This window comes from Bufo bufo, chromosome 6 (genome assembly GCF_905171765.1).
Source record: "Bufo bufo chromosome 6, aBufBuf1.1, whole genome shotgun sequence".
Classification (NCBI taxonomy): Eukaryota; Metazoa; Chordata; class Amphibia; order Anura; family Bufonidae; genus Bufo; species Bufo bufo.
The window spans coordinates 198,131,095-198,155,797 of record NC_053394.1 but is presented as its reverse complement, the minus strand read 5'-3'; the positions used below and the strand labels follow the sequence as shown (position 1 = coordinate 198,155,797).

Here is a 24,703-nt window from a genome sequence, read left to right as displayed (position 1 = left end):
GCCAATCCATTGCTGGAGAGGGTGTGGCAGAGCCCTCCAGAACATATCTGCTAACAACCGGTCTGGCATAGCAGTGGGGCTCAGCATGTCAGGCTGTAGCCACTTTTGCAAAAGGTTGAGCAGGTTATTATACTGGGGTCTCACGGGCTCAGCCGGGTTGAACCCCCACTGATGCACCTGCTGGGCCCGTGCCAGCACATTCACCCCCAGGCTTGCCAAAATCTCACCCTTTACCTTTGGGTAGTCGGCCTCTTGATCGTCCGTCAAGTCAAAATACACCTGCTGAGACTCTGATGCCAGGAAAGGAGCGACGACCTCAGCCCACTGGTCCTGGGGCAGCTTTTCCCTGGTGGCCACTTTCTCATACATCGCCAGGTAGGTTTCTATGTCATCTGTGGGTGTCATCTTAGGGACCGCTGCACGGACTGCTTTCCAGGCATTGTGGACACTTGGGGTTGCTCCTGCTGTCTGCAAAGCCATTACGTGTTGTAGCAGCAACTGGTTGGTCTCTTGCTGCTGCTTGTTAGCCTCTCGCTGGTGCAGGTTGGTCTCTCACTGCTGCAAATTAGCCTCCATGAGGGCCTTCACAACAGCCTCCATTTTGTCGTGTGACACAGGTTTGAATTTAGCTGTTTTGATAACTGACATACAACCGTGCCCAAAAATGCAAACCAAAAATATTTTGGCGTTCACGCCAGCCTTACTGCGCTTGCCCGCTCCAAGCTACCAATTGTAGGGATTTGCTTTGCTAGGCAGGGTAAGCGGATGCAGTACAGAGGCAAGAACACGGTAGTAAAGCAAAAGTTCAGTGTTTATTCACACAAAAAGCAATAAAGCAAAAACAACACTGTGCAGAGTCCTGGTGTTAATTCACACCACATAAAGTCCACAGCACGAATGTGTCACCTGGCGGACTGTTTTGTCCGTGGCAATCCACAGCCGTCCACAGCAGGCTTTAGGGCACCTGATTTTCAGCGTGCGGCTCTCCAGCACGCTACCAACTGGTTGGAACCCAAGACCACAGTGCTTCACAGCTCCACTATGAAAATGCAGGGTAATCCCCACACACAGCTGTGACTGCTGGCTGGGTTTTTATTCCCAGCCCAAAAGCTGGCCTGGAACATGGGGAAAAGCCACCCACCCTGCTCTTTGGCTGCTCCCAATAAGAGCCAGGTCAGATCGGCTTTACAGCCACACTAAGTAAAAAACACAGTGTCAGCCAGCCTAGCTGCTGCTGACACACTAAACTACCGATTCCTATCTCACCGAGGCCAGGAACCTCGGTGACACGTACCTTCCGTCAATGACGGACCCCTGCGCCTTCCTACAATATATATATATATATATATATATATATATACACACACAGCGTAATCAAATTTAAACCCCCCCAAAAAAAATTTATTGCAACCTTGTGGAAACTGAAAATATGTAAATGGATAATTGAGGCTTGATGCTTAATTCTACCTTAACACACACAGGTAGATTGCTGTCACACCTTGGGTATTGCTGCAGTGTGTGTGTGTGTGTATATATATGTATATATGTATATATATATATATATATATATATATACACACTCACCTAAAGAATTATTAGGAACACCATACTAATACGGTGTTGGACTCCCTTTTGCCTTCAGAACTGCCTTAATTCTACGTGGCATTGATTCAACAAGGTGCTGATAGCATTCTTTAGAAATGTTGGCCCATATTGATAGGATAGCATCTTGCAGTTGATGGAGATTTGAGGGATGCACATCCAGGGCACGAAGCTCCCGTTCCACCACATCCCAAAGGTGCTCTATTGGGTTAAAATCTGGTGACTGTGGGGGCCATTTTAGTACAGTGAACTCATTGTCATGTTCAAGAAACCAATTTGAAATGATTCGAGCTTTGTGACATGGTGCATTATCCTGCTGGAAGTAGCCATCAGAGGATGGATACATGTTCTCATTCTGTTTACGCCAAATTCGGACTCTACCATTTGAATGTCTCAACAGAAATCGAGACTCATCAGACCAGGCAACATTTTTCCAGTCTTCAACAGTCCAATTTTGGTGAGCTCGTGCAAATTGTAGCCTCTTTTTCCTATTTGTAGTGGAGATAAGTGGTACCCAGTGGGGTCTTCTGCTGTTGTAGCCCATCCGCCTCAAGGTTGTGCGTGTTGTGGCTTCACAAATGCTTTGCTGCATACCTCGGTTGTAACGAGTGGTTATTTCAGTCAACGTTGCTCTTCTATCAGCTTGAATCAGTCGGCCCATTCTCCTCTGACCTCTAGCATCCACAAGGCATTTTTGCCCACAGGACTGCCGCATATTGGATGTTTTTCCCTTTTCACACCATTCTTTGAAAACCCTAGAAATGGTTGTGCGTGAAAATCCCAGTAACTGAGCAGATTGTGAAATACTCAGACCGGCCCGTCTGGCACCAACAACCATGCCACGCTCAAAATTTCTTAAATCACCTTTCTTTCCCATTCTGACATTCAGTTTGGAGTTCAGGAGATTGTCTTGACCAGGAACATACCCCTAAATGCATTGAAGCAACTGCCATGTGATTGGTTGACTAGATAATTGCATTAATGAGAAATAGAACAGGTGTTCCTAATAATTCTTTAGGTGAGTGTATATATATAGTGACATAGCAAGGGGTGTTGTTTGGGAAAGCAGGAATTTTCCTCCCAACATGGGCGGCTGGGCTAATTTCCAGCCAGGTGAGATCAAATACCAGATCGGAGTTTAAGTGCCGGTCCGGGTTTTGGAAGCACCTGGCTGTTAAATAGGTAGCTGGGCTCAGAATCTGAGTCTCTGTCTTGGGATCTGAAGCATGGTGCTGTGGTGGAAGGTTCAGAACCGCGTGAGGGCTGTATGCTGGGAAACAGCATACTGCTGTGGACTGCCGGGGATAGAACAGCTAGCAAGGTGACGTGTCTATTATATGGACTTTTCGTTGTGTTAATTAACACCAAGACTGTTATGAGTTGTTTTTCTTTTTCCTTTTGTGTGAATAAACACTGACATTTTGATTTACGAAACCTGTTTTGCCTCTGTACTGCATCTGCTTACCCTGCCTACCAGAGCAAATCCTCACAATATATATATATATATATATATATATATATATATATATATATACATATGCTTAAAAAAATAAGATTTCAGTGAAAATGGGGAAAAACAAATGAAAGTATTTGCTTGCAAGTAGCTGCTCCTGATAGCAGACACAGTCAGCCACAGGCCCTGTCTCCTCTCTCCCTGTCTGTCAGCTACCTTGCTTCTCTCTATTGTACACAACACACAAAATTCTTTTGAATCCTAGCCTTTTCCTTCCCTGGCAATAAGCTTGATTGATTTCTGACTGTCCCTGATTGATTTTTTTATTGTCCCTAACTCCCTAAGATCACATAACCACCCTCTTTCACAGCCTAGCACAAAATGGTGCTCTGCTCATTCTGCTAGGGCACCTCCCTGCCTGCTGCAGCACTGATTTGCTCATCCAGGCTGTCTGTCAGCCTGGGAGCCAATCAGGGCAAGCCCTCCCCCCACTTCCTCTTTTTTTCTGCCGACATGTGCACTAAAATGGCACGACACGCTGTTTTAGTGGATTTGTCTTAAACTAACCTGGAAAGATTCGGGTTCGTCTGCCATTCGAAACAAACAGCAAAGTTCGGACCGAACTCAGTTTGCAAAGTATAACTGGCTATAGTTTTCATTGTAATGAATGGGCTAAAATTCCAAATATTAAACTCTAGTGACCGCTTCACATATATTCGGCGATCCGACTCAGTTGGACGCTGGAAGGGAACCTAATCCAAACCTGACCCCATAGTTTTCTGTGGGATTGTTCGCATACATCTATGATATTACTTATAATGTTTGACATATATCTATATATATATATATATATATATATATATATATATATATATATATACACACTCACACTCATACATATATCAGTTATGTCTAGCTCCCGGCCTACAACAATAGGCCGGGAACAAGTGATATATGTGCACTCAGCCTAACTACTGTGAGTGTAAAATCACATGTATTATGCCCTTTATTATTACCATTACTGAATCATGATCTCCACAATTGTTACATTGGCATCTCCTTTATATTTTAGGTATGGTTTCAGAATCGAAGGGCAAAGTGGAGAAAAACTGAGAGGGGTAGTTTCGAACAAGATGGTTCAAAGGAAGGTACTGCTGAAGTTACCTCTCCCACCAGAAACCTTAGTTCACCTCCTTCAGGTGATTCTGCAAGGGGCAAAAAGGAAAACTTGGATGCACAGCAGAGGTAAGGATATAAAAATACTTACGAGTTGTCCAGCTTCAACCTAACAGTGCTGTATCTAACATAAAAATGGAACTCGCTTGTTCCACATCACTTCATTCTACCCAGGGACCGGTCTGTCCAGCTTTTTTAGTCTGTGGTGATTAAAATTCCAAATGGTGTGATGTGCACCGCTGTTGCCAATAATTTGCCTCAGCAGTTATGTGTTCCCAATCAGAAGGTCACTACTGGAACACATGTCACTTGGTGACATGTTACTGCCCTAGACCACCAGGGACACAGACACAGCCTCACAGAGAAGTTGAATGGGGGGGGGGGGAGAGGACTTTTAGCTGTGCACCCGATCACAAAGCAGTACCGTAACCGTAACAACTCATACAATAAAGCAAACATGCAAATTGAATGCAACTGATGCTGAAAATAAAACAGATTAGGTTTTAATTTTTTATTATTTTTCTGCTATATTGATTTTAAAATATAAAAAGCTATGGCTTCTATTGCTCTGGATGCTGGGAAGTCAAAAAGTACAGCACCTAAATTTCTGTCAGGAAAATATTATTACATTACAACTTTTGCAGCACATAATTGCATCTCTCCTTTTTAGGGTAGTGTAGTTTTTTTGTCATTCTTTATAAATGATAGTAAAATACACCTTCCCGTAGTTAATTAAAAAAAAAAATCCATGCACACACAAAAATGCAGCAAAAAAGTCACAAAAATTGTCCCTGGTGCCAATATGGGTGTATAGTATATGGTTGAATGGCCATGCATGATTGCCATATTAGCCATTATATTATAACAATATATTCTACATGCTGAAAGTATTTTGTCCACAATATATTAACTTGGATTCATATATCAGAAGTACAAAGTTAGGGTGGGTTCACACTAGCGTTAGGGATTCCGTTATGGCTTTCCGTTATAACATGGTTATAACGGAAAATAACGAAATCCATAAGACGGAAGGACGGAACCGTTCTTCTGCCCATAGACTTGTATTAAGACAGAATGCAAAACAGAAGCCTTTAAAAGGCATTCTGTTTGCTTTGCGTCCTAATAGAAGTCTATGGGATTCAAAATGGAACCGTCTGGGTCCCGTTATGCAAGACGGAAAACAAAGTCCTGTCGACAGGACTTTGTTTTCCATCTTGCATAACGGAACACAGACGGATCCGTTTTGCTTTCCCATAGACTTCTATTAGGACGGAAAGCAAACGGAATGCCTTTTAAAGGCTTCCGTTTTGCATTCTGTCTGGGCATTCCGTTATTTTCCGTTATAACCATGTTATAAAGGAAAGCCATAACAGAATCCCTAATGCTAGTGTGACCCCACCCTAATTTATTATATAAAGTTAAAAGCACGCCTGACAAGTATCGTACACTACCCTTTCTGGTGGATATCTCTTCTTAGTTAGTCGAACTTAGAGAACATGTCATATCCCTGCCACCTGTGTTTTGGACTACGTTATGATAAGACTACAAAGGTGAAAATACATGCTGGGAAGTGACTGAAGGTCTTGGTAGTTTTTTGTTTACCATCACTACCAGTCTCTGTTTCATGATCACTGGGTTAATTTCAGACACCAAGGTATGTAGGCCTATGGAGAAGGGTCCCCTGCACAAGATCTTATTACCCATTAAAATAAGAGAAGGAGACAACCTAGCCTGGGACTTCTCTCTCTAGAGCCATAGGGAGGTTTCATTGTACTTGCATATTCATTGCAAAAGTGTACATGTTTGTAAAGTTTCATAAACAGAGAGGAAAGTGTAAGAAAAAAACTAAATAATCTTTTTTGTACTTTTGTCTTTATTTGTCTGTATTTAAGAACCTAGCCAATTACTGTATGTCTTTAATGGATTTTTCCAGAAAACTGTAACAGATAATTGCTATGCTATTGTATTCCTTAGCAGATAACTATCATTTATAGTAGGTTTTGTTACAGCGGCAGCCCTCAGCTACTGCTGCTCTGCTTCCCTGCCCCTGTGTGCCAGGTTCTGGCAGCACAGTCCTGCTCCTCTCTCTTCTGTCCTTGTGTCCTTCCATGGAGGCTGTGTCCTCTCCTCTGCCAGCATGTGCACCCTAATCTTTAACAGCCAATGGCTAGACACCTTGAGGTACTTTAGACACCTTCCCCTGTGAGAAAGTTCCTAATCAATAGGTTCCAGTCTTCAAGGTTCTTGTAAATATGTGCTCTTATACGTTTGTCTGCCCTTGCACTGACTTCGGACTGTTTCCAGGATTCGACCCTTCTCTGCCTGATCTGAGCTTTACCCAATCTCTCTACTAACTTTGAGCTGCCCCCCTTGATCTAGGACTGTTTATCGGAATGCACTTACTGTTCCTCCCCTGACCTTGTCCTGTTGATGACTATGGTCTTGGCTCATAACCTCAGTGCTCTCTTGACGCCCGTGGGTCAGCTGTCAACCAAAGAGAGACTACACCAGGAGGTAGCAGCTTAGTGGTCCCCCCGTGTGCTAAAGGGTGATAACCAGGGGACTGCCAGCATAAAACCCTTCAGAGTATCCCCAAGCCAAATCTGGTTGACACAGTGGTTCCACACCCACTGTGTAACATTTTTATTTTATTTTTATAATTCTAATGTTTTTTTCTTTGTCTCTTGAATCTGTTCTCTGCGGGCAGCATTTAACACATGGTCATAAGGGATTCATCCTTGGGCGACTACATCTCTTACACTATTTCTGTTCATGTGAGTGCTCCTGATCCCTGCTTCTTATTAGCATATAGACCAGTGTCTTTAGGGAGCAACATACAAAAACACCAGAGGAAAATGGAATCCTAGATTTCATAAAAAATATTTTATGCTGATAAGGTTTCCATCTAATGTTTGATTCCTTCACTACCTGTTGCCATAAAGATCTATAGTTTCTAAGTTTCTATACAGGGCAGGGTGCACCTGGCACAGAGTGCACAGTAAGGATGTGCCATGATTTATTTTTGTTCTGAGGTATATTCGATGAAAAGCATGACAATTTCAGATAACCTGGCCTCAATTAGGAAGCCATTGTCGGGATTTACACATACATGGCTCATTCATGGTTGCTTCCATTGGCGACCTACTCAAACAAAGGACTACCCATGCTAAAAGGCCTAGATGAAATTCAAGGCCTTGTTGTTGTTTTACAAGACTCCTGGAACACTTGCTGATCAGCTGTTTGAAAAGGAGGCAGCACTTGTATGAGCACTACTTCCTCTTTAAGATTACACTGGGCGCCGTCTCACTTACAGCAGTGGCGCAGTGTAATTACAAGTGCTCATCCCATTCAATTGAACAGAGCGAGTACATGTAATTACACTGTGGAGCCGAGACTTCCGAAAGGATGCACAGCTTAATCTTAAATGAAAGATGTGCTAGTACGAGTGCCGCCTCTTCTTCAAACAGGTGATCTGTGAGGGTGCCGGGAGTAGGACCCCACAATCAGATATTGATAACCTAACCTGAGGATACGTCATCAATATGTACTGGCTGCAGATCCCCTTTAAGTATAGAAAAAGCAGATGTTTACATGTATAAATGACAGGTTTTACTGACTTTTTCTCACAAAACTATATATCAATCTGCTCAGCTTCTCCGGCTCTATGACATGCTGCCTGCAGATTGTACTGCATTTCATGAGGTTCAGGTTCTCATTAAGTGCGTTAGAGTACGGATGGATTTCAATACACATTTGTGAAAGCGGCCAAAGGAAGTACATTGTGAAGCTCTCATCAGCGCATGAGGTGTGCAATGTTTCAGGCCACCTACAGACATGTCTCACTGGGGTTGGTATACGTGGGTTTTTGTGATGTTTACTAGTGTGATTCAAAACTGTTTAGAGGTGCTTACACAGCTCTCTTACTTAGTGTAATTGGTACAATCACATTTATGATATCTAACACATATTCTGTCAGCATACACTGAATTTTGTGCAATACAAGTATATTCAGGTTTTGAATACTGCATGTTTAGCTAGACTGAGCATGCATATGTAGTGAATGGAGAGGGGAGTAAGTTACTACTAGACTTCTCTGGCAGTGGCTTATCTGCCTGCTAACTAAAGGATCACACATTTGAACCTAATAGGGCACATTTATGAAGCTCGCCTTTTTTGGGAGTAAAACAAAACAGGCATATTGACAATGACAGTTTTCAATTTGAGCCTCATTTATTATCCCAGGCTTTTCTTTTTTGGTTTAACGACATCTAGTGGTGTTTTCTTGTAAGACATGTTCATATTCACTAAAACTGGTCTAATTAGGAAATTTTAATTAGTTGCATGTCTCCATGAAAGTAGGCAAAATGTGGTGCAACTCACCACTCAAAACAGAGGCAGAAAAGTATGCCAGCCATGGAGTGGAGTAGAAATTAGACTGTCTTAACCCCAAAATCAGGTTCAAAATAAGGCACACCTACATAAATAGGTCAGAAAATAGGCTCAAAAGTTTTAAAAATTCTGAATTAGGGTGGGTTCACACTAGCGTTAGGGATTTCGTTATGGCTTTCCGTTATAACAGGGTTATAACGGAACATAACGGAATCCATAAGACGGAAGGGAGGATCCGTTTTGCTGCCCATAGACTTGCATTATGACGGAATGCAAAACAGACGCCTTTAAAAGGCGTTCCGTTTGCTCTCCGTCCTAATAGAAGTCTATGGGAATCAAAACGGATCCGTCTGGTTCCCGTTATGCAAGACGGAAAACAAAGTCCTGTCGACAGGACTTTGTTTTCCGTCTTGCATAATGGGACCCAGACAGATCCGTTATGTTTTCCCATAGACTTCTATTAGGACGGAGCAAAACGGAATGCCTCTTAAAGGCTTCTGTTTTGCATTCCATCCTATGGATTCCATTATGTTCCGTTATAACCCTGTTATAACGGAAAGCCATAACGGAATCCCTAATGCTAGGGTGAACCCACCCTTAGTCTTAAAACTCAAAATAAAAAATAAGACAGTCGGAAACAGGCTTTTTACTCATGAAGACAGGTGTAGACACCATAGTAAGTATGTCCCAATGTGTCCAATCCTTATTTCCCCTGATGTCAATCGTTTGTTGAGAGATGGGAGGCCTAAACATCTAATGTGTATGCTCAGCTTTTCTCTGTACTATTTTTTGTATATGTATCATTTGCACTAATTGCACTGAATCATGCTTGTCATGTTTTCCACCTATTGTTTTTAAGATGTCTTTTTTCAATGTATAGTTTATGAGGTGCTTGTACACTGATAAAGAGATCTGTTTTGCTACAGCATTCATTTTACAGCGTCCGTGACAGGACAAAACATTGGGGAGGGCAGGAGGGGCAGCTGAACCAAAGATGCGGCTTGGCAGACAGCCTAATGCTGGCGACCACCGCATAATATACACATTTCTAACACCACCCCAAACCTATCCACCAATGCCCTAACTGTTGCTGGGTACCATAAACTTCCCAGACTCAGCAACAATCTCACTATAGGACATCCCAACCAACCAATCCCTGTAATCTGCCCCCCAACCCAGCAACCATACTAAAATTAGCCTTCTTTATCCTGATTTTGGCGGGAAAAACTCCTGCCAAAATGCCCTAAGCAACCTATGGGATAATCATAATCCCATGTAGATCCCTCCAAATGAGATTCTTGGGATCTCAACATTTTCCCCATGAGGTTATAGCCATTGTTGCTGACCACCTTGCCCAGTTGGAGTTTGCAGAAAGACAGCCAACGGGATGTTTGTTGCTTGATGCAGTTTTACAAATGATCGGCTGTCTAGCTACTTTTGCCCTGGCAGATCAGGTTTGTCTTCAGATGGCAACACTTCACTTTACACATTTGATATGAGGGGAGGTAGTGATGCTATGTCTTGCTGCTGGTAGGTATGGCAGGATGTTCATGGAGGTGGAGGTGAAGGAGGCGGATACGTGGCTGGTGTGGAAACCAAAATGAGACAAATGTAGAGGTGTCAATGGGACCTGGCCTTGTTGCTGCAGAACTGCCTCACCATGAAAAGCATTGACTAAGTTGGCTGTGAAAGACATGTACTGTCTGTAATAGATGCTCCAGGTATCCACTGTGATGTGCACCTTGCTGCACAGTGAAAATTGCAAAGAACGGGCCCCATTCTCAGCCATTCCTACTTACAAAAAAGGAATGTGTTTTTTTTGGGAGAAAAAATGCTGGCTAGGTATCTTCCAGTGAAGATGAGTGTGCACCATCAGCTCTCTAAAGGTAGTAAACACTACTAAGTTGTACACTAAAGATTCCATCATCAGCAACTTGGCCAGGTGGGAGTTAAAGCGAACCTTTCACCTGGATTTCACTTAATAAACTATCAAAAGTACCTTATAGATCATCCTCATTGTGTTAGCACACGGTCTTGTCCCGCTTTTCTGTCATGTATATGCATAGAACAATCGCTTTATAAAGTACTCTTCTCCAGCTCCACAAGTCCTTGTAGAAGGGGTAGCCCTTCCCTCACTCCAGGCTGTAACTCCCCTGCCCTAACCCCGCCTCTATGCAGTCTAATTGACACCCGGCTCAGTCGCCGGGACCGCGCTTGTACAGGCGGCGCATGCGCCGTCGGACTCAAGCGCGATCCTGTAACTGAATCGCGCATGCGCCGTCCCCGATGCCTGCCTGTCTTCTCTTGCTCACGCGCGATTCAGTTACAGGATCGCGCTTGAGTCAGACGGCGCATGCGCCGCCTGTACAAGCGCGGTCCCGGCGACTGAGCCGGGTGTCAATTAGACTGCATAGAGGCGGTGTTAGCGCAGGGGAGTTACAGCCTGGAGTGAGGGAAGGGCTACCCCCTTGACTTCTACCGTGACTTGTGGAGCTGGAGAAGAGTACTTTATAAAGCGATTTTTCCATGCATATACATGACAGAAAAGCGGGACAAGACCGTGTGCTAACACAATGAGGATGATCTATAACAGGCATGCTCAACCTGCGGCCCTCCAGCTGTTGAAAAACTACAACTCCCAGCATGCCGAACAGCCTACAGCTATCAGCCTACAGCAGGGCATTGTGGGAGTTGTAGTTTTACAACAGCTGGAGGGCCGCAAGTTGAGCATGCCTGATCTATAAGGTACGTTTGATAGTTTATTAAGTGAAATCCAGGTGAAAGGTTCGCTTTAAGCCTGTGCACCAGCAGATTGCTAGGTGTGTAAAGTTGTTTCCTGTTATTTATGGCTGACAACGGAGTGAAATAGAAGTAGTAGTCTCAGCAGGAGAAGCAGTAAGGGATGATGAGGATGACAAGGACACGGTACTGCATGTGGTTGTGGCCTGGCTGCCGCAAAGGAGACCAAGAGAAGGAAGACAATCTTTTTGGCTGATGGCTAAGTCTGTTTTCCCACAGTAGTTGGTGATGCTGCTTCATGTGCTGCAGTTTGCATTGGAACTTCCACAGCTTATTTTAATCCTGAAGATCTTGCACACGGTAATGCTTTTCTCTTTTCAAACTGTGAGGAAAAACTGCCAGAAGGGAAATACTTGCACGCCATGGCAGCTGATGGACTCGCTAATGGCAGTTGAGCTTGGCTTAGATCTGGATGTTTTGAGCCTGCGCTGACAGCATCAGTGGCATTACCAATTCCCGAAAGCACATCTGGCCCTGGCAGTTCTTGGGGAAGTTGCGGCCATACGTTTCCTCTGCTCTTAACTGCTTCTTCTGCCATTGATGTTACCTCCTCCTCAGCACCATGATCCAGCTCCCAGGTCTTGTCCAAAACACAATCATTGTCATAGTCCTCACCCTTCCTGCCACTTTTTTTTTAGACTGTAATAGGTCATTGTGAGCTCCTTAACCCCCTTCTCAATTCCCTGCTCTGTATTTGTCCTGAATGCCACGTTAGCCAATACTACCACTACCAATACAGCAATGCATGGGGTATCCCACCACCTCTGAATCTCCACCTCATTGCAGTCTAAACACCTACTGTTCTCACGCAACTCCATAACAAGGAGACTTTTTTAACTATCTTCAGTAGTCCATGGTAAGATTTTGTTACCTCTTCTTAGGAGAAAAGAAAGCACTACACTAGGAGGGGGCAGTGAGAGGATGCAACTGAAAGGCTTCTCTGGACTTCCAAGGAGGAGGATCAGGGGGAATGCTTTGACCCCTGCCGAGGCACAGTGTCAGACTCAGAAGTGGCCTCCATATCCTGTTGTGACTGAGAGGAAGAGTAAGCCATCCAGTCCACAACCTCATCCTCTTTGCTCTCAATAATAATGTGAAAAATAATAAAGCCAGGGAGAACTGTGGCCTACTAATACTATTACTACGGCATACATATTAGGACATCATCAGACATCATCCACAACTCCATCCTCCGTCAGGCAAAACTCCATCAGACCTCAGACAAAACTCCGTCCTCCCTCAGACATCAGCCAAAACTCCATCAGACATCAGCCAAAACTCCATCAGACATCAGCCAAAACTCCGTCAGACATCAGCCAAAACTCCGTCAGACATCAGCCAAAACTCCGTCAGACATCAGCCAAAACTCCATCAGACATCAGCCAAAACTCTGTCGTCCCTCAGACATCAGCCAAAACTCCATCAGACATCAGCCAAAACTCCATCGTCCCTCATCCAAAACTCCGTCGTCCCTCATCCAAAACTCCGTCGTCCCTCATCCAAAACTCCGTCGTCCCTCAGCCAAAACTCCGTCGTCCCTCGTCCCTCAGGGCTGTATGTGTAACCTGCATGTCGCAGAGCGGTGTACTGTGTCGCAGAGCGGTGTACTGTGTAGCAGAGCTGTATGTGTAAACTGCATGTAGCAGAGATGTGTACTGTGTAGCAGAGCTGTATGTGTAACCTGCATGTAGCAGTGCTGTGTACTGTGTAGCAGAGCTGTATGTGTAACTTGTATGTAGCAGAGCTGTGTACTGTGTAGCAGAGCTGTATGTGTACCCTGCATGTAGCAGAGCTGTGTACTGTGTAGCAGAGCTGTATTTGTAACCTGCATGTAGCAGAGCTGTATGTGTAACCTGCATGTAGCACAGCTGTGTACTGTGTAGCAGAGCTGTATTTGTAACCTGCATGTAGCAGAGCTGTATGTGTAACCTGCATGTAGCAGAGCTGTGTACTGTGTAGCAGAGCTGTATGTGTAACCTGCATGTAGCAGTGCTGTGTACTGCTGAAGCAGAGCTGTATGTGTAACCTGCATGTAGCAGGGCTGTGTACTGTGTAGCAGAGCTGTATGTGTAACCTGCATGTAGCAGAGCTGTATGTGTAACCTGCATGTAGCAGAGCTGTATGTGTATCCTGCATGTAGCAGAGCTGTGTACTGTGTAGCAGAGCTGTATGTGTAACCTGCATGTAGCAGAGCTGTATGTGTAACCTGCATGTAGCAGTGCTGTGTACTGTGTAGCAGAGCTGTATGTGTAACCTGCATGTAGCAGAGCTGTATTTGTAACCTGCATGTAGCAGAGCTGTGTACTGTGTAGCAGAGCTGTATGTGTAACCTGCATGTAGCAGAGCTGTATGTGTAACCTGCATGTAGCAGAGCTGTGTACTGTGTAGCAGAGCTGTATGTGTAACCTGCATGTAGCAGAGCTGTGTACTGTGTAGCAGAGCTGTATGTGTAACCTGCATGTAGGAGAGTTGTAGGTGTAACCTGCATGTAGCAGAGCTGTGTACTGTGTAGCAGAGCTGTATGTGTAACCTGAATGTAGCAGAGCTGTGTACTGTGTAGCAGAGCTGTATGTGTAACCTGCATGTAGCAGAGCTGTGTACTGTGTAGCAGAGCTGTATGTGTAACCTGCATGTAGCAGAGCTGTATGTGTAACCTGCATGTAGGAGAGTTGTATGTGTAACCTGCATGTAGCAGAGCTGTGTACTGTGTAGCAGAGCTGTATGTGTAACCTGCATGTAGCAGTGCTGTGTACTGTGTAGCAGATCTGTATGTGTACCCTGCATGTAGCAGAGCTGTGTACTGTGTAGCAGAGCTGTATGTGTAACCTGCATGTAGCAGTGCTGTGTACTGCTGAAGCAGAGCTGTATGTGTAACCTGCATGTAGCAGGGCTGTGTACTGTGTAGCAGAGCTGTATGTGTAACCTGCATGTAGCAGAGCTGTATGTGTAACCTGCATGTAGCAGAGCTGTATGTGTATCCTGCATGTAGCAGAGCTGTGTACTGTGTAGCAGAGCTGTATGTGTAACCTGCATGTAGCAGAGCTGTATGTGTAACCTGCATGTAGCAGAGCTGTGTACTGTGTAGCAGAGCTGTATGTGTAACCTGCATGTAGCAGAGCTGTGTACTGTGTAGCAGAGCTGTATGTGTAACCTGCATGTAGGAGAGTTGTATGTGTAACCTGCATGTAGCAGAGCTGTGTACTGTGTAGCAGAGCTGTATGTGTAACCTGAATGTAGCAGAGCTGTGTACTGTGTAGCAGAGCTGTATGTGTAACCTGCATGTAGCAGAGCTGTGTACTGTGTAGCAGAGCTGTATGTGTAACCTGCATGTAGCAGAGCTGTATGTGTAACCTGCATGTAGGAGAGTTGTATGTGTAACCTGCATGTAGCAGAGCTGTGTACTGTGTAGCAGAGCTGTATGTGTAACCTGCATGTAGCAGTGCTGTGTACTGTGTAGCAGATCTGTATGTGTACCCTGCATGTAGCAGAGCTGTGTACTGTGTAGCAGAGCTGTATGTGTAACCTGCATGTAGGAGAGCTGTATGTGTAACCTGCATGTAGCAGAGCTGTATGTGTAACCTGCATGTAGCAGAGCTGTGTACTGTGTAGCAGAGCTGTATGTGTAACCTGCATGTAGCATTGCTGTTTACTGTGTAGCAGAGTTGTATGTGTAACTTGCATGTAGCAGAGCTGTGTACTGTGTAGTAGAGCTATATGTGTAACCTGCAGGTAGCAGTGCTGTGTACTGTGTAGCAGAGATGTGTACTGTGTTACAGAGATGTGTGTGTAACCTGCATGTAGCAGAGCTGTGTACTGTGTTACAGAGATGTGTGTGTAACCTGGGAACTATAAAAAAGTGTAAAAAAAAATAAAATAATTAGATCACCCCCCTTTTCCCAAAATGAAAATAAAAGAACTGAAAAAATACACATCATGGGTGTCGCAATGTGTAAAATCACCCATTGTATAAAAATATATTCCCCATACGGCAAACAGCAAAACAGAAAAAAAAAGAGTCCAAATGTCCGATTCGTCGTTTTTGGTCGCTTCATTTGCTACAATTTTTTTTTATAAAAAGTGATCAAAAAGTCTTAAACACCCCAGAATGGTATGAGTGAAAAGTTCAGATTGCCCTGCAAAAAATGAGCCCCACCCAGCTCCGTAAACATAATTACAAAAAAGTTATAGGGGTTAAAATAAAAAATAAATAAATCAGATTCTGGAAATCTCCTGTCACTCCGAGTTACTCAGAATTGGTAGCCCTAATTAATAAATACATGCAACATGAATGTATATATGCCGCTTCACACAAAACTAGATCACAAGTGTTAGGCCTCTTACACATAAACGTTGTTGGTCGATTCCGTGCATTAGGGACAGCAATTTGCAGTCCCCAATGCACGGGCAACGTGCGTGCAGCGGCTGGGACAGATCAAGACTTATTCAACTTGAATGGGTCAGTGAGCATGTTCTACTTTTTTGCTGTGCGGAGGCACGGCCAGAAACACCACGGAAGCACTCTGTAGTGCTTCTATGGGGATCCGATCCGTGTTTACGTTCCGTTCAAGTGAATGGGTCGACATCACGGATGCGGGATGCACACGGCTGGTGCCCTGTGTATTGCGGAACCGCCGTATGTGGTCCACAATACAACCACAGGCACACAGCGGCCATGTGCAAGAGGCCTTACAAAGATGGGATTTATGGTGCACATCCTCTTATGCTTCCCATATTCCACAGATTTATATCACACAGCTACTTACAGTTGTGCTGATAAGTTTACATACCCTTGCAGAACTTATGATTTCTTAAAGGGGTATTCTCATCTTCACTTTTTTATACTTGCCTTTCTTGAGCGCGACGTTCACTTCCTGGATTCTTCTCCCGGCCGGGCCGTGCTTGCGCAGAAGACTGAAGATTTTCTCCCGGCCGGGGCGCTCAATGTCCTGAACGCGCACGCCGCCGCGCATGTGCCATGGTGACTTATTCCTGGCCTGTATAGTATAGAGTCGGCGTGCGCGGCTCTGTACTATACTGGCCAGGAAGAAGTCATCATGGCGCATGAGTGGCGGCATGCGTGTTCAGGACATTGCGCGGCGGGATTCAACAGGGGAGGTGGCCGTAACCAGGGGAGACCAAAGACAACATCAGGTAAGAGGTGACTTATTTTCTAAAAAAGGGTGGGAATTGGGTAATAAAATGTATTTAGAAAAATGATCACTGTCAAATCATTAACAGATTTAACAGTGATCAATATGATGGGAATACCCCTTTAACCATTGTTCAGAGAATATGAATGATAACACGGACACTTGTCTCTCGCTCATGGTTAGTGGTCGGCTGAAGCCATTTATGTCAAACAACTGTGTTTACTCTTTATAAATCATAATCACAACACAAACTCCCCAAATGACCCTGATCAGAAGTTTACACACCCCAGTTCTTAATACCATGTATTGCCCCCTTTAACATCAATGACAGCTTGAAGTCTTTTGTGGTAGTTGTGGATGAGGCTCTTTATTTTCTCAGATGGTAAAACTGCAGATTCTTCCTGTTGAAAATAAAAAAGCAATTCCACCACAGTTTTACAGGATTTTTATTTACGACATTCGATGTGCGATAAAACTGACTTACTTTTATTCTACAGGTCAGATCGAATCCGGCGATACCTTATATGTATAGTTTTTCTTGCGTTTTAATAGTGATAAAAAAATAAAATAAAAATCTGATTATTTTTTTTGTCGCCATATTTTGAGCCCTATAACTTTTTAGCAATTATGTGTACGGAGCTGGGTGAGGGCTCATTATTTGCGGGGCAATCTGAACTTTTCACTGATACCATTCTTGGGTGTTTAAGACTTTTTGATCACTTTTTATTTAAATTTTTGTAGCAAATGAAGCGACCAAAAACGGCGAATCGGACATTTGGACTCTTTTTTTTTTTCTGTTTTGCTGTTTGCCGTATGGGGAATATATTTTTATACAATGGGTGTTTATACACATTGTGAAACCCATGATGTGTATTTTTTTAGTTCTTTTATTTTCATTTTGGGAAAAGGGGGGTGATCTGAATTTTTATGTTTTTTTTTACACTTTTTTACAGTTCCCAGGTTACACAGCCCTGCTACATGCGGTTAGACACACTGCTCTATATACACAGTACACAGCTCTTCTGCATGCAGGTTACACATACAGCTCTGCTACACAGTACACAGCTCTGCTACATGCAGGGTACACATACAGATCTGCTACACAGTACACAGCACTGCTACATGCAGGTTACACATACAGCTCTGCTACACAGTACACAGCTCTGCTACAGCCAGGGTACACATACAGCTCTGCTACATGCAGGTTACACATACAGCTCTACTACACAGTACACAGCACTGCTACATGCAGGTTAAACATACAGCTCTGCTACATGCAGGTTACACATACAGCTCTGTTACACAGTACACAGCTCTGCTACATGCAGGGTACACATACAGATCTGCTACACAGTACACAGCACTGCTACATGCAGGTTACACATACAGCTCTGCTACACAGTACACGGCACTGCTACAGCCAGGGTACACATACAGCTCTGCTACATGCAGGTTACACATACAGCTCTGCTACACAGTACACAGCACTGCTACATGCAGGTTACACATACAGCTCTACTACATGCAGGTTACACATACAGCTCTGCTACACAGTACACAGCCTGCTACATGCAGGTTACACATACAGCTCTGCTACATGCAGGTTACACATACAGCTCTGCTACACAGTACACAGCTCTGCTACATGCAGGTTACACATACAGCACTGCTACACAGTACACAGCACTGCTACATGCAGGTTATACATACAGCTCTGCTACACAGTACACAGCTCTGCTACAGCCAGGGTACACATACAGCACTGCTACATGCAGGTTATACATACAGCTCTGCTACACAGTACACAGCACTGCTACATGCAGGTTAAACATACAGCTCTGCTACATGCAGTTTACACATACAGCTCTGCTACACAGTACACAGCTCTGCTACATGCAGGTTAGACATACTGCTCTGCTATATACAGGTTACACATACAGCTCTGCTACACAGTACACAGCTCTGCTACATGCAGGTTACACATACAGCTCTGCTACATGCAGGTTACACATACAGCTCTGCTACACAGTACACAGCAATGCTACATGCAGGTTACACATACAGCTCTGCTACATGCAGTTTACACATACAGCTCTTCTACACAGTACACAGCTCTGCTACATGCAGGGTACACATACAGCTCAGCTACACAGTACACAGCTCTGCTACATGCAGGTTACACATACAGCTCTGCTACACAGTACACAGCTCTGCTACATCCAGGGTACACATACAGCTCTGCTACATGCAGGTTACACATACAGCTCTGCTACACAATACACAGCACTGCTACATGCAGGTTACACATACAGCTCTGCTACACAGTACACAGCACTGCTACATGCAGGTTACACATACAGCTCTGCTACATGCAGGTTACACATACAGCTCTGCTACACAGTACACAGCTCTGCTACATGCAGGTTACACATACAGCTCTGCTACATGCAGGTTACACATACAGCTCTGCTGCATGCAGGTTACACATACAGCTCTGCTACACAGTACACAGCCCTGCTACATGCAGGTAACACATACAGCTCTGCTACACAGTACACAGCACTGCTACATGCAGGTTACACATACAGCTCTGCTACACAGTACCCAGCTCTGCTACATGCAGGTTACAAATACAGCTCTGCTACACAGTACACAGCTGTGCTACATGCAGGTTACACTTACAGCTCTGCTACATGCAGGTTACAAATACAGCTCTGCTACACAGTACACAGCTCTGCTACATGCAGGGTACACATACAGCTCTGCTACACAGTACACAGCTCTGCTACAGCCAAGGTACACATACAGCTCTGCTACATGCAGGTTACACATACAGCTCTACTACACAGTACACAGCACTGCTACATGCAGGTTAAACATACAGCTTTGCTACATGCAGGTTACACATACAGCTCTGCTACACAGTACACAGCACTGCTACATGCAGGGTACACATACAGATCTGCTACACAGTACACAGCACTGCTACATGCAGGTTACACATACAGCTCTGCTACATGCAAGTTACACATACAGCTCTGCTACACAGTACACAGCACTGCTACATGCAGGTAAAACAAACAGCTCTGCTACATGCAGGTTACACATACAGCTCTGCTACATAGTACACAGCTCTGCTACATGCAGGTTACACATACAGCTCTGCTACATGCAGGTTACACATACAGCTCTGCTACACAGTACACAGCCCTGCTACATGCAGGGTACACATACAGATCTGCTACACAGTACACAGCACTGCTTCATGCAGGTTACACATACAGCTCTGCTACACAGTACACAGCTCTGCTACAGCCAGGGTACACATACAGCTCTGCTACATGCAGGTTACAAATACAGCTCTGCTACACAGTACACAGCTCTGCTACATGCAGGGTACACATACAGCTCTGCTACACAGTACACAGCTCTGCTACATGCAAGTTACACATACAGCTCTGCTACACAGTACACAGCACTGCTACATGCAGGTTACACATACAGCTCTGCTACACAGTACACAGCTCTGCTACATGCAGGTTACACATACAGCTCTGCTACACAGTACACCGCTCTTCTACATGCAGGTTACACATACAGCTCTGCTACACAATACACAACACTGCTACATGCAGGTTACACACACATCTCTAGTACAGAGCTCTATTTGATGGCTACAGTTCTGTACACTCTACCAGCTGCTGTGCACATCTGACCCCTCCCACACACGTGACTCGTCACATGGTCATGACATCATCACAGGTCCTTTGCCTCTCCAGCAGCTAGCAGCTCTGTCAGGTGAAGAGTGTGTGTAGTAGGGCATATTTTGAGTTAGGGAGGACGAAGTTTTGTCTGATGTCTGACGGAGTTTTGGCTGATGTCTGACGGAGTTTTGGCTGATGTCTGACGGAGTTTTGGCTGATGTCTGACGGAGTTTTGGCTGATGTCTGACGGAGTTTTGGCTGATGTCTGACAGAGTTTTGGCTGAGGGACGACGGAGTTTTGGCTGATGTCTGACGGAGTTTTGGCTGATGTCGACGGAGTTTTGGCTGAGGGACGACGGAGTTTTGGCTGATGTCTGACGGAGTTTTGGCTGATGTCAGACGGAGTTTTGGCTGAGGGACGACGGAGTTTTGGCTGAGGGACGACGGAGTTTTGGCTGAGGGACGACGGAGTTTTGGCTGAGGGACGACGGAGTTTTGGCTGAGGGACGACGGAGTTTTGGCTGAGGGACGACGGAGTTTTGGCTGAGGGACGACAGAGTTTTGGCTGAGGGACGACGGAGTTTTGGTTGAGGGACGACGGAGTTTTCCCTGAGGGAGGACGGAGTTTTGTCTGAGGGAGGACGGAGTTTTGTCTGAGGTCTGATGGAGTTTTGCCTGACGGAGGATGGAGTTGTGGATGATGTCTGATGATGTCCTAATATGTATGCCGTATATTACTGCTACTTCTGGATGGTGCTTCTATCTGATTCTGGGAGAATGAGGGACGAGTATTTCATTTTACACTTTTCCATTTTACAGACATTTTATTATGAGGCCTATAAATGAGAAGATACGGGTTTGGTAAACACACTAAATATTATTATTATTATTGTGTTAGTGATGTAAAATGCTGCTGTATCCACCCATTATCTTGCCGCAAAGTTCAACGCATTCAGTAACATGACTGTAATGCCCTGAAATGCCCAATTACAAATGGTAAATAGAAACTGGTTTTTAGAAAAAAAAAAATAAGGGGCAATTGCTCAGTGATTGCAAGAATGTACCGTGTATAGGAGTGTAGAAAGAACTTTTTTTTAATTTTTTTTAAGTCTGCTTTTTGTAGCAATGTTTGATGTAGAACAAGTTGCCAGAAGCTAAACTGACAGTCAGAAAATACATCTGATAGTGAACAGTTCTCACTCCCTCTCCCCAATTATACCCCTCAATATACCTCAAATTCCCATATACAGTTGCAAGAAAAAGTATGTGAACCCTTTGGAATGATATGGATTTCTGCACAAATTGGTCATAAAATGTGATCTGATCTTCATCTAAGTCACAACAATAGACAATCACAGTCTGCTTAAATTAATAACACACAAATAATTAAATGTTACCATGTTTTTATTGAACACACCATGTAAACATTCACAGTGCAGGTGGAAAAAGTATGTGAACCCTTGGATTTAATTACTGGTTGAACCTCCTTTGGCAGCAATAACTTCAACCAAACATTTCAATTGTAGTTGCAGATCAGATGTGCATAACGGTCAGGAGTCATTCTTGACTATTCCTCTTTACAGAACTGTTTCAGTTCAGCAATATTCTTGGGATGTCTGGTGTGAATCGATTTCTTGAGGTCATTCCAGAGCATCTCAATCGGGTTGAGGTCAGGACTCTGACTGGGCCACTCCAGAAGGCATATTTTCTTCTGTTTAAGCCATTCTGTTGTTGATTTACTTCTATGCTTTGGGTTGTTGTCCTGTTGCAACATCCATCTTCTGTTGAGCTTCAGCTGGTGGACAGATGGCCTTAAGTTCTCCTGCAAAATGTCTTGATAAACTTGGGAATTCATTTTTCCTTTAATGATAGCAATCCATCCAGGCCCTGACGCAGCAAAGCAGCCCCAAACCATGATGCCCCCACAACCATACTTCACAGTTGGGATGAGGTTTTGATGTTGGTGTGCTGTGCCTCTTTTTCTCCACATATAGTGTTGTGTGTTTCTTCCAAACAACTCATTTTTGGTTTTATCTGTCCACAGAATATTTTGCCAGTACTGCTGTGGAACATCCAGGTGCTCTTGTGCAAACTGTAAACATGCAGCATTGTTTTTTTTTGGACAGCAGTGGCTTCCTCTGTGATATTCTCCCATGAAATCCATTCCTGTTTAGTGATTTACGTATCGTAGATTCGCTAACATGGATGTTAGCATATGCCAGAGACTTTTGTAGGTCTTTAGCTGACACTCTAGGATTCTTCTTCACCTCATTGAGCAGTCTGCACTGTGCTCTTGCAGTCATCTTTACAGGACAGCCACTCCTAGGGAGAGTAGCAGCAGTGCTGAACTTTCTCCATTTATAGACAATTTGTCTTACCGTGGACTGATTAACAGCAAGGAGATACTTTTATAACTCTTTCCAGCTTTATGCAAGTCAACAATTCTTAATCGTAGGTCTTCTGAGAGCTCTTTTGTGCGAGGCATCATTTACATCAGGCAATGCTTCTTGTGAAAAGCAAACCCAGAACTGGTGTGTGTTTTTTATAGGGCAGGGCAGCTGTAACCAACACCTCCAATCTCATCTCATTGATTGGACTCGAGTTGGCTGACACCTCACTCCAATTAGCTCTTGGAGATGTCATTAGTCTAGGGGTTCACATACTTTTTCCACGTGCATTGTGAATGTTTACATGGTGTGTTCAATAAAAGCATGGTAACATTTAATTCTTTGTGTGTTATTAGTTTAAGCAGACTGTGATTGTCTATTGTTGTGACTTAGATGAAGATCAGATCACATTTTATGACCAATTTGTGCATAAATCCATATCATTCCAAAGGGTTCACATACTTTTTCTTGCAACTGTATACAGTATATCTACTATTCTCTCCCTATAATCTTCTTACACTGTCCCTATCACCTATTTGTTCCCTATTAGTGTTGATCGAGCATGCTCGGCCGAACACCAGTTCGGCTCGAGCATCTCAATGCTCGGCACATGACGGTATTCGGCCGAATACCGCATGTGCTTGAGCGCAATGCTTGAGTCTCCTCCCCGAATGTTTGTTGCCTGCTACGCAGCCAATAAACGTGCAGGTAAGTACTGCCCTTCACTGTAATGCCGTAGCCATGTTGGTTACTGGCATTACAGTGATTAGCTGGCTGGAATGCGTCGCACCCGATGACACGTGTCCGGCTCAGTGTTAGTCAGTTAGAGCTGTGCTGAAGAAGGGAAAGATAGTGTAGGGAGTGAATTTTATATATTTTTTTGTAAGTTGAAAAACTTGTCAGAGACCCAAAAGTCCTTTTAAGGACTATTGTTGTGTGTGGCAGCAGCAATATATATTTTTAGCGCATCCTGCGCTAAATTGCTAAAACTTTACAGACCCAAAAGTCCTTTTAAGGACTATTGTGTGTGTGGCAGCAATATATATTTTTAGCGCAACCTGCGCTAAATTGCTAAAACTTTACAGACCTAAAAGTCCTTTTAAGGACTATTGTTGTGTGTGGCAGCAATATATATTTTTAGCGCAACCTGCGCTAAATTGCTAAAACTTTTAAGGACTATTGTGACTAAACCAACCTCGCCACTAGGTGGTGGAGAAGCCTGGCTACCAGCCTCTTGCCCCAGGATTATGGGCCCTCTCATCAGCCAGGCTTCCTTTGTTCACAAAGGACTTTAACTAACTTTTCAACAGCTGGTCTAATTTGTGCAATTTTGGGATATGTTAAATGTCTATGTGTACTGTAAAGGGTGGGACATTGTATATTTGAGTAGTGATGTCTATCCTATTGTCTCCACGTGTGTATTGGCGATTTCCCTTTGTCCTGAGAGATAATTGACTTACTCCTCGGTTGTCTCCAGGACAGAAGACACTGTGTATTCTCCTGCCTGTGATACAATTACATCAACCCATTGTGTAAGGTAATTGTATCACAGGCAGAGGGGAGGATTTTGTGTGGGAGTGTCTGAGTGTATTGTACGTGTTTATTGGTTGTTTTTACAAAACCCTGTGGGTGGTAACCTGGTTGGAAAATGTGTATCAGTCAATGCTTGTGTGTTCAATAAAGAGTTCTTGTTTTACCCTTCATCATGTTGAGGCTGGTGTTTGGGTAACTGATCAACACTGGGGATTGCTATACGCTGAAGATTTGCTATACTCCTTTAGCTATACTATTAGCTCTTGTAAGAGCTGTTCCTGCTCTCTGGATTTAGGAGAGGTTCACCCACTGGAGCCTGGAGCCTTGTCGTAGGCCCAGGGTGGGTAGGAGACGGTGAGACCTCAACCAAGCTTCGGCGGTTCGTGGGGTCTGCAGCGCTTACGGTGTCAAGTGTGCTTGGAGTCCTCGGGAAGCACTAGGAGCATCCATCGACGGAGGTACCCGGTCGGGGTGCCAGGAGATCCGTTACAGCAGCAATATCTATTTTTA

At 44.2% G+C, this 24,703-nt stretch overlaps 1 protein-coding gene across 1 annotated transcript in view; it reads left to right on the top strand.

The window, feature by feature from the left end:
• DRGX (dorsal root ganglia homeobox) overlaps nt 1–24,703 on the top strand; it is a 321,676-nt gene that overhangs the window by 146,197 nt on the left and 150,776 nt on the right. The window contains exon 4 of the mRNA XM_040436173.1: nt 4,128–4,300. Within this exon, the coding sequence (XP_040292107.1) occupies nt 4,128–4,300 (173 nt within the window). The remainder of the gene's footprint in view (nt 1–4,127; nt 4,301–24,703) is intronic.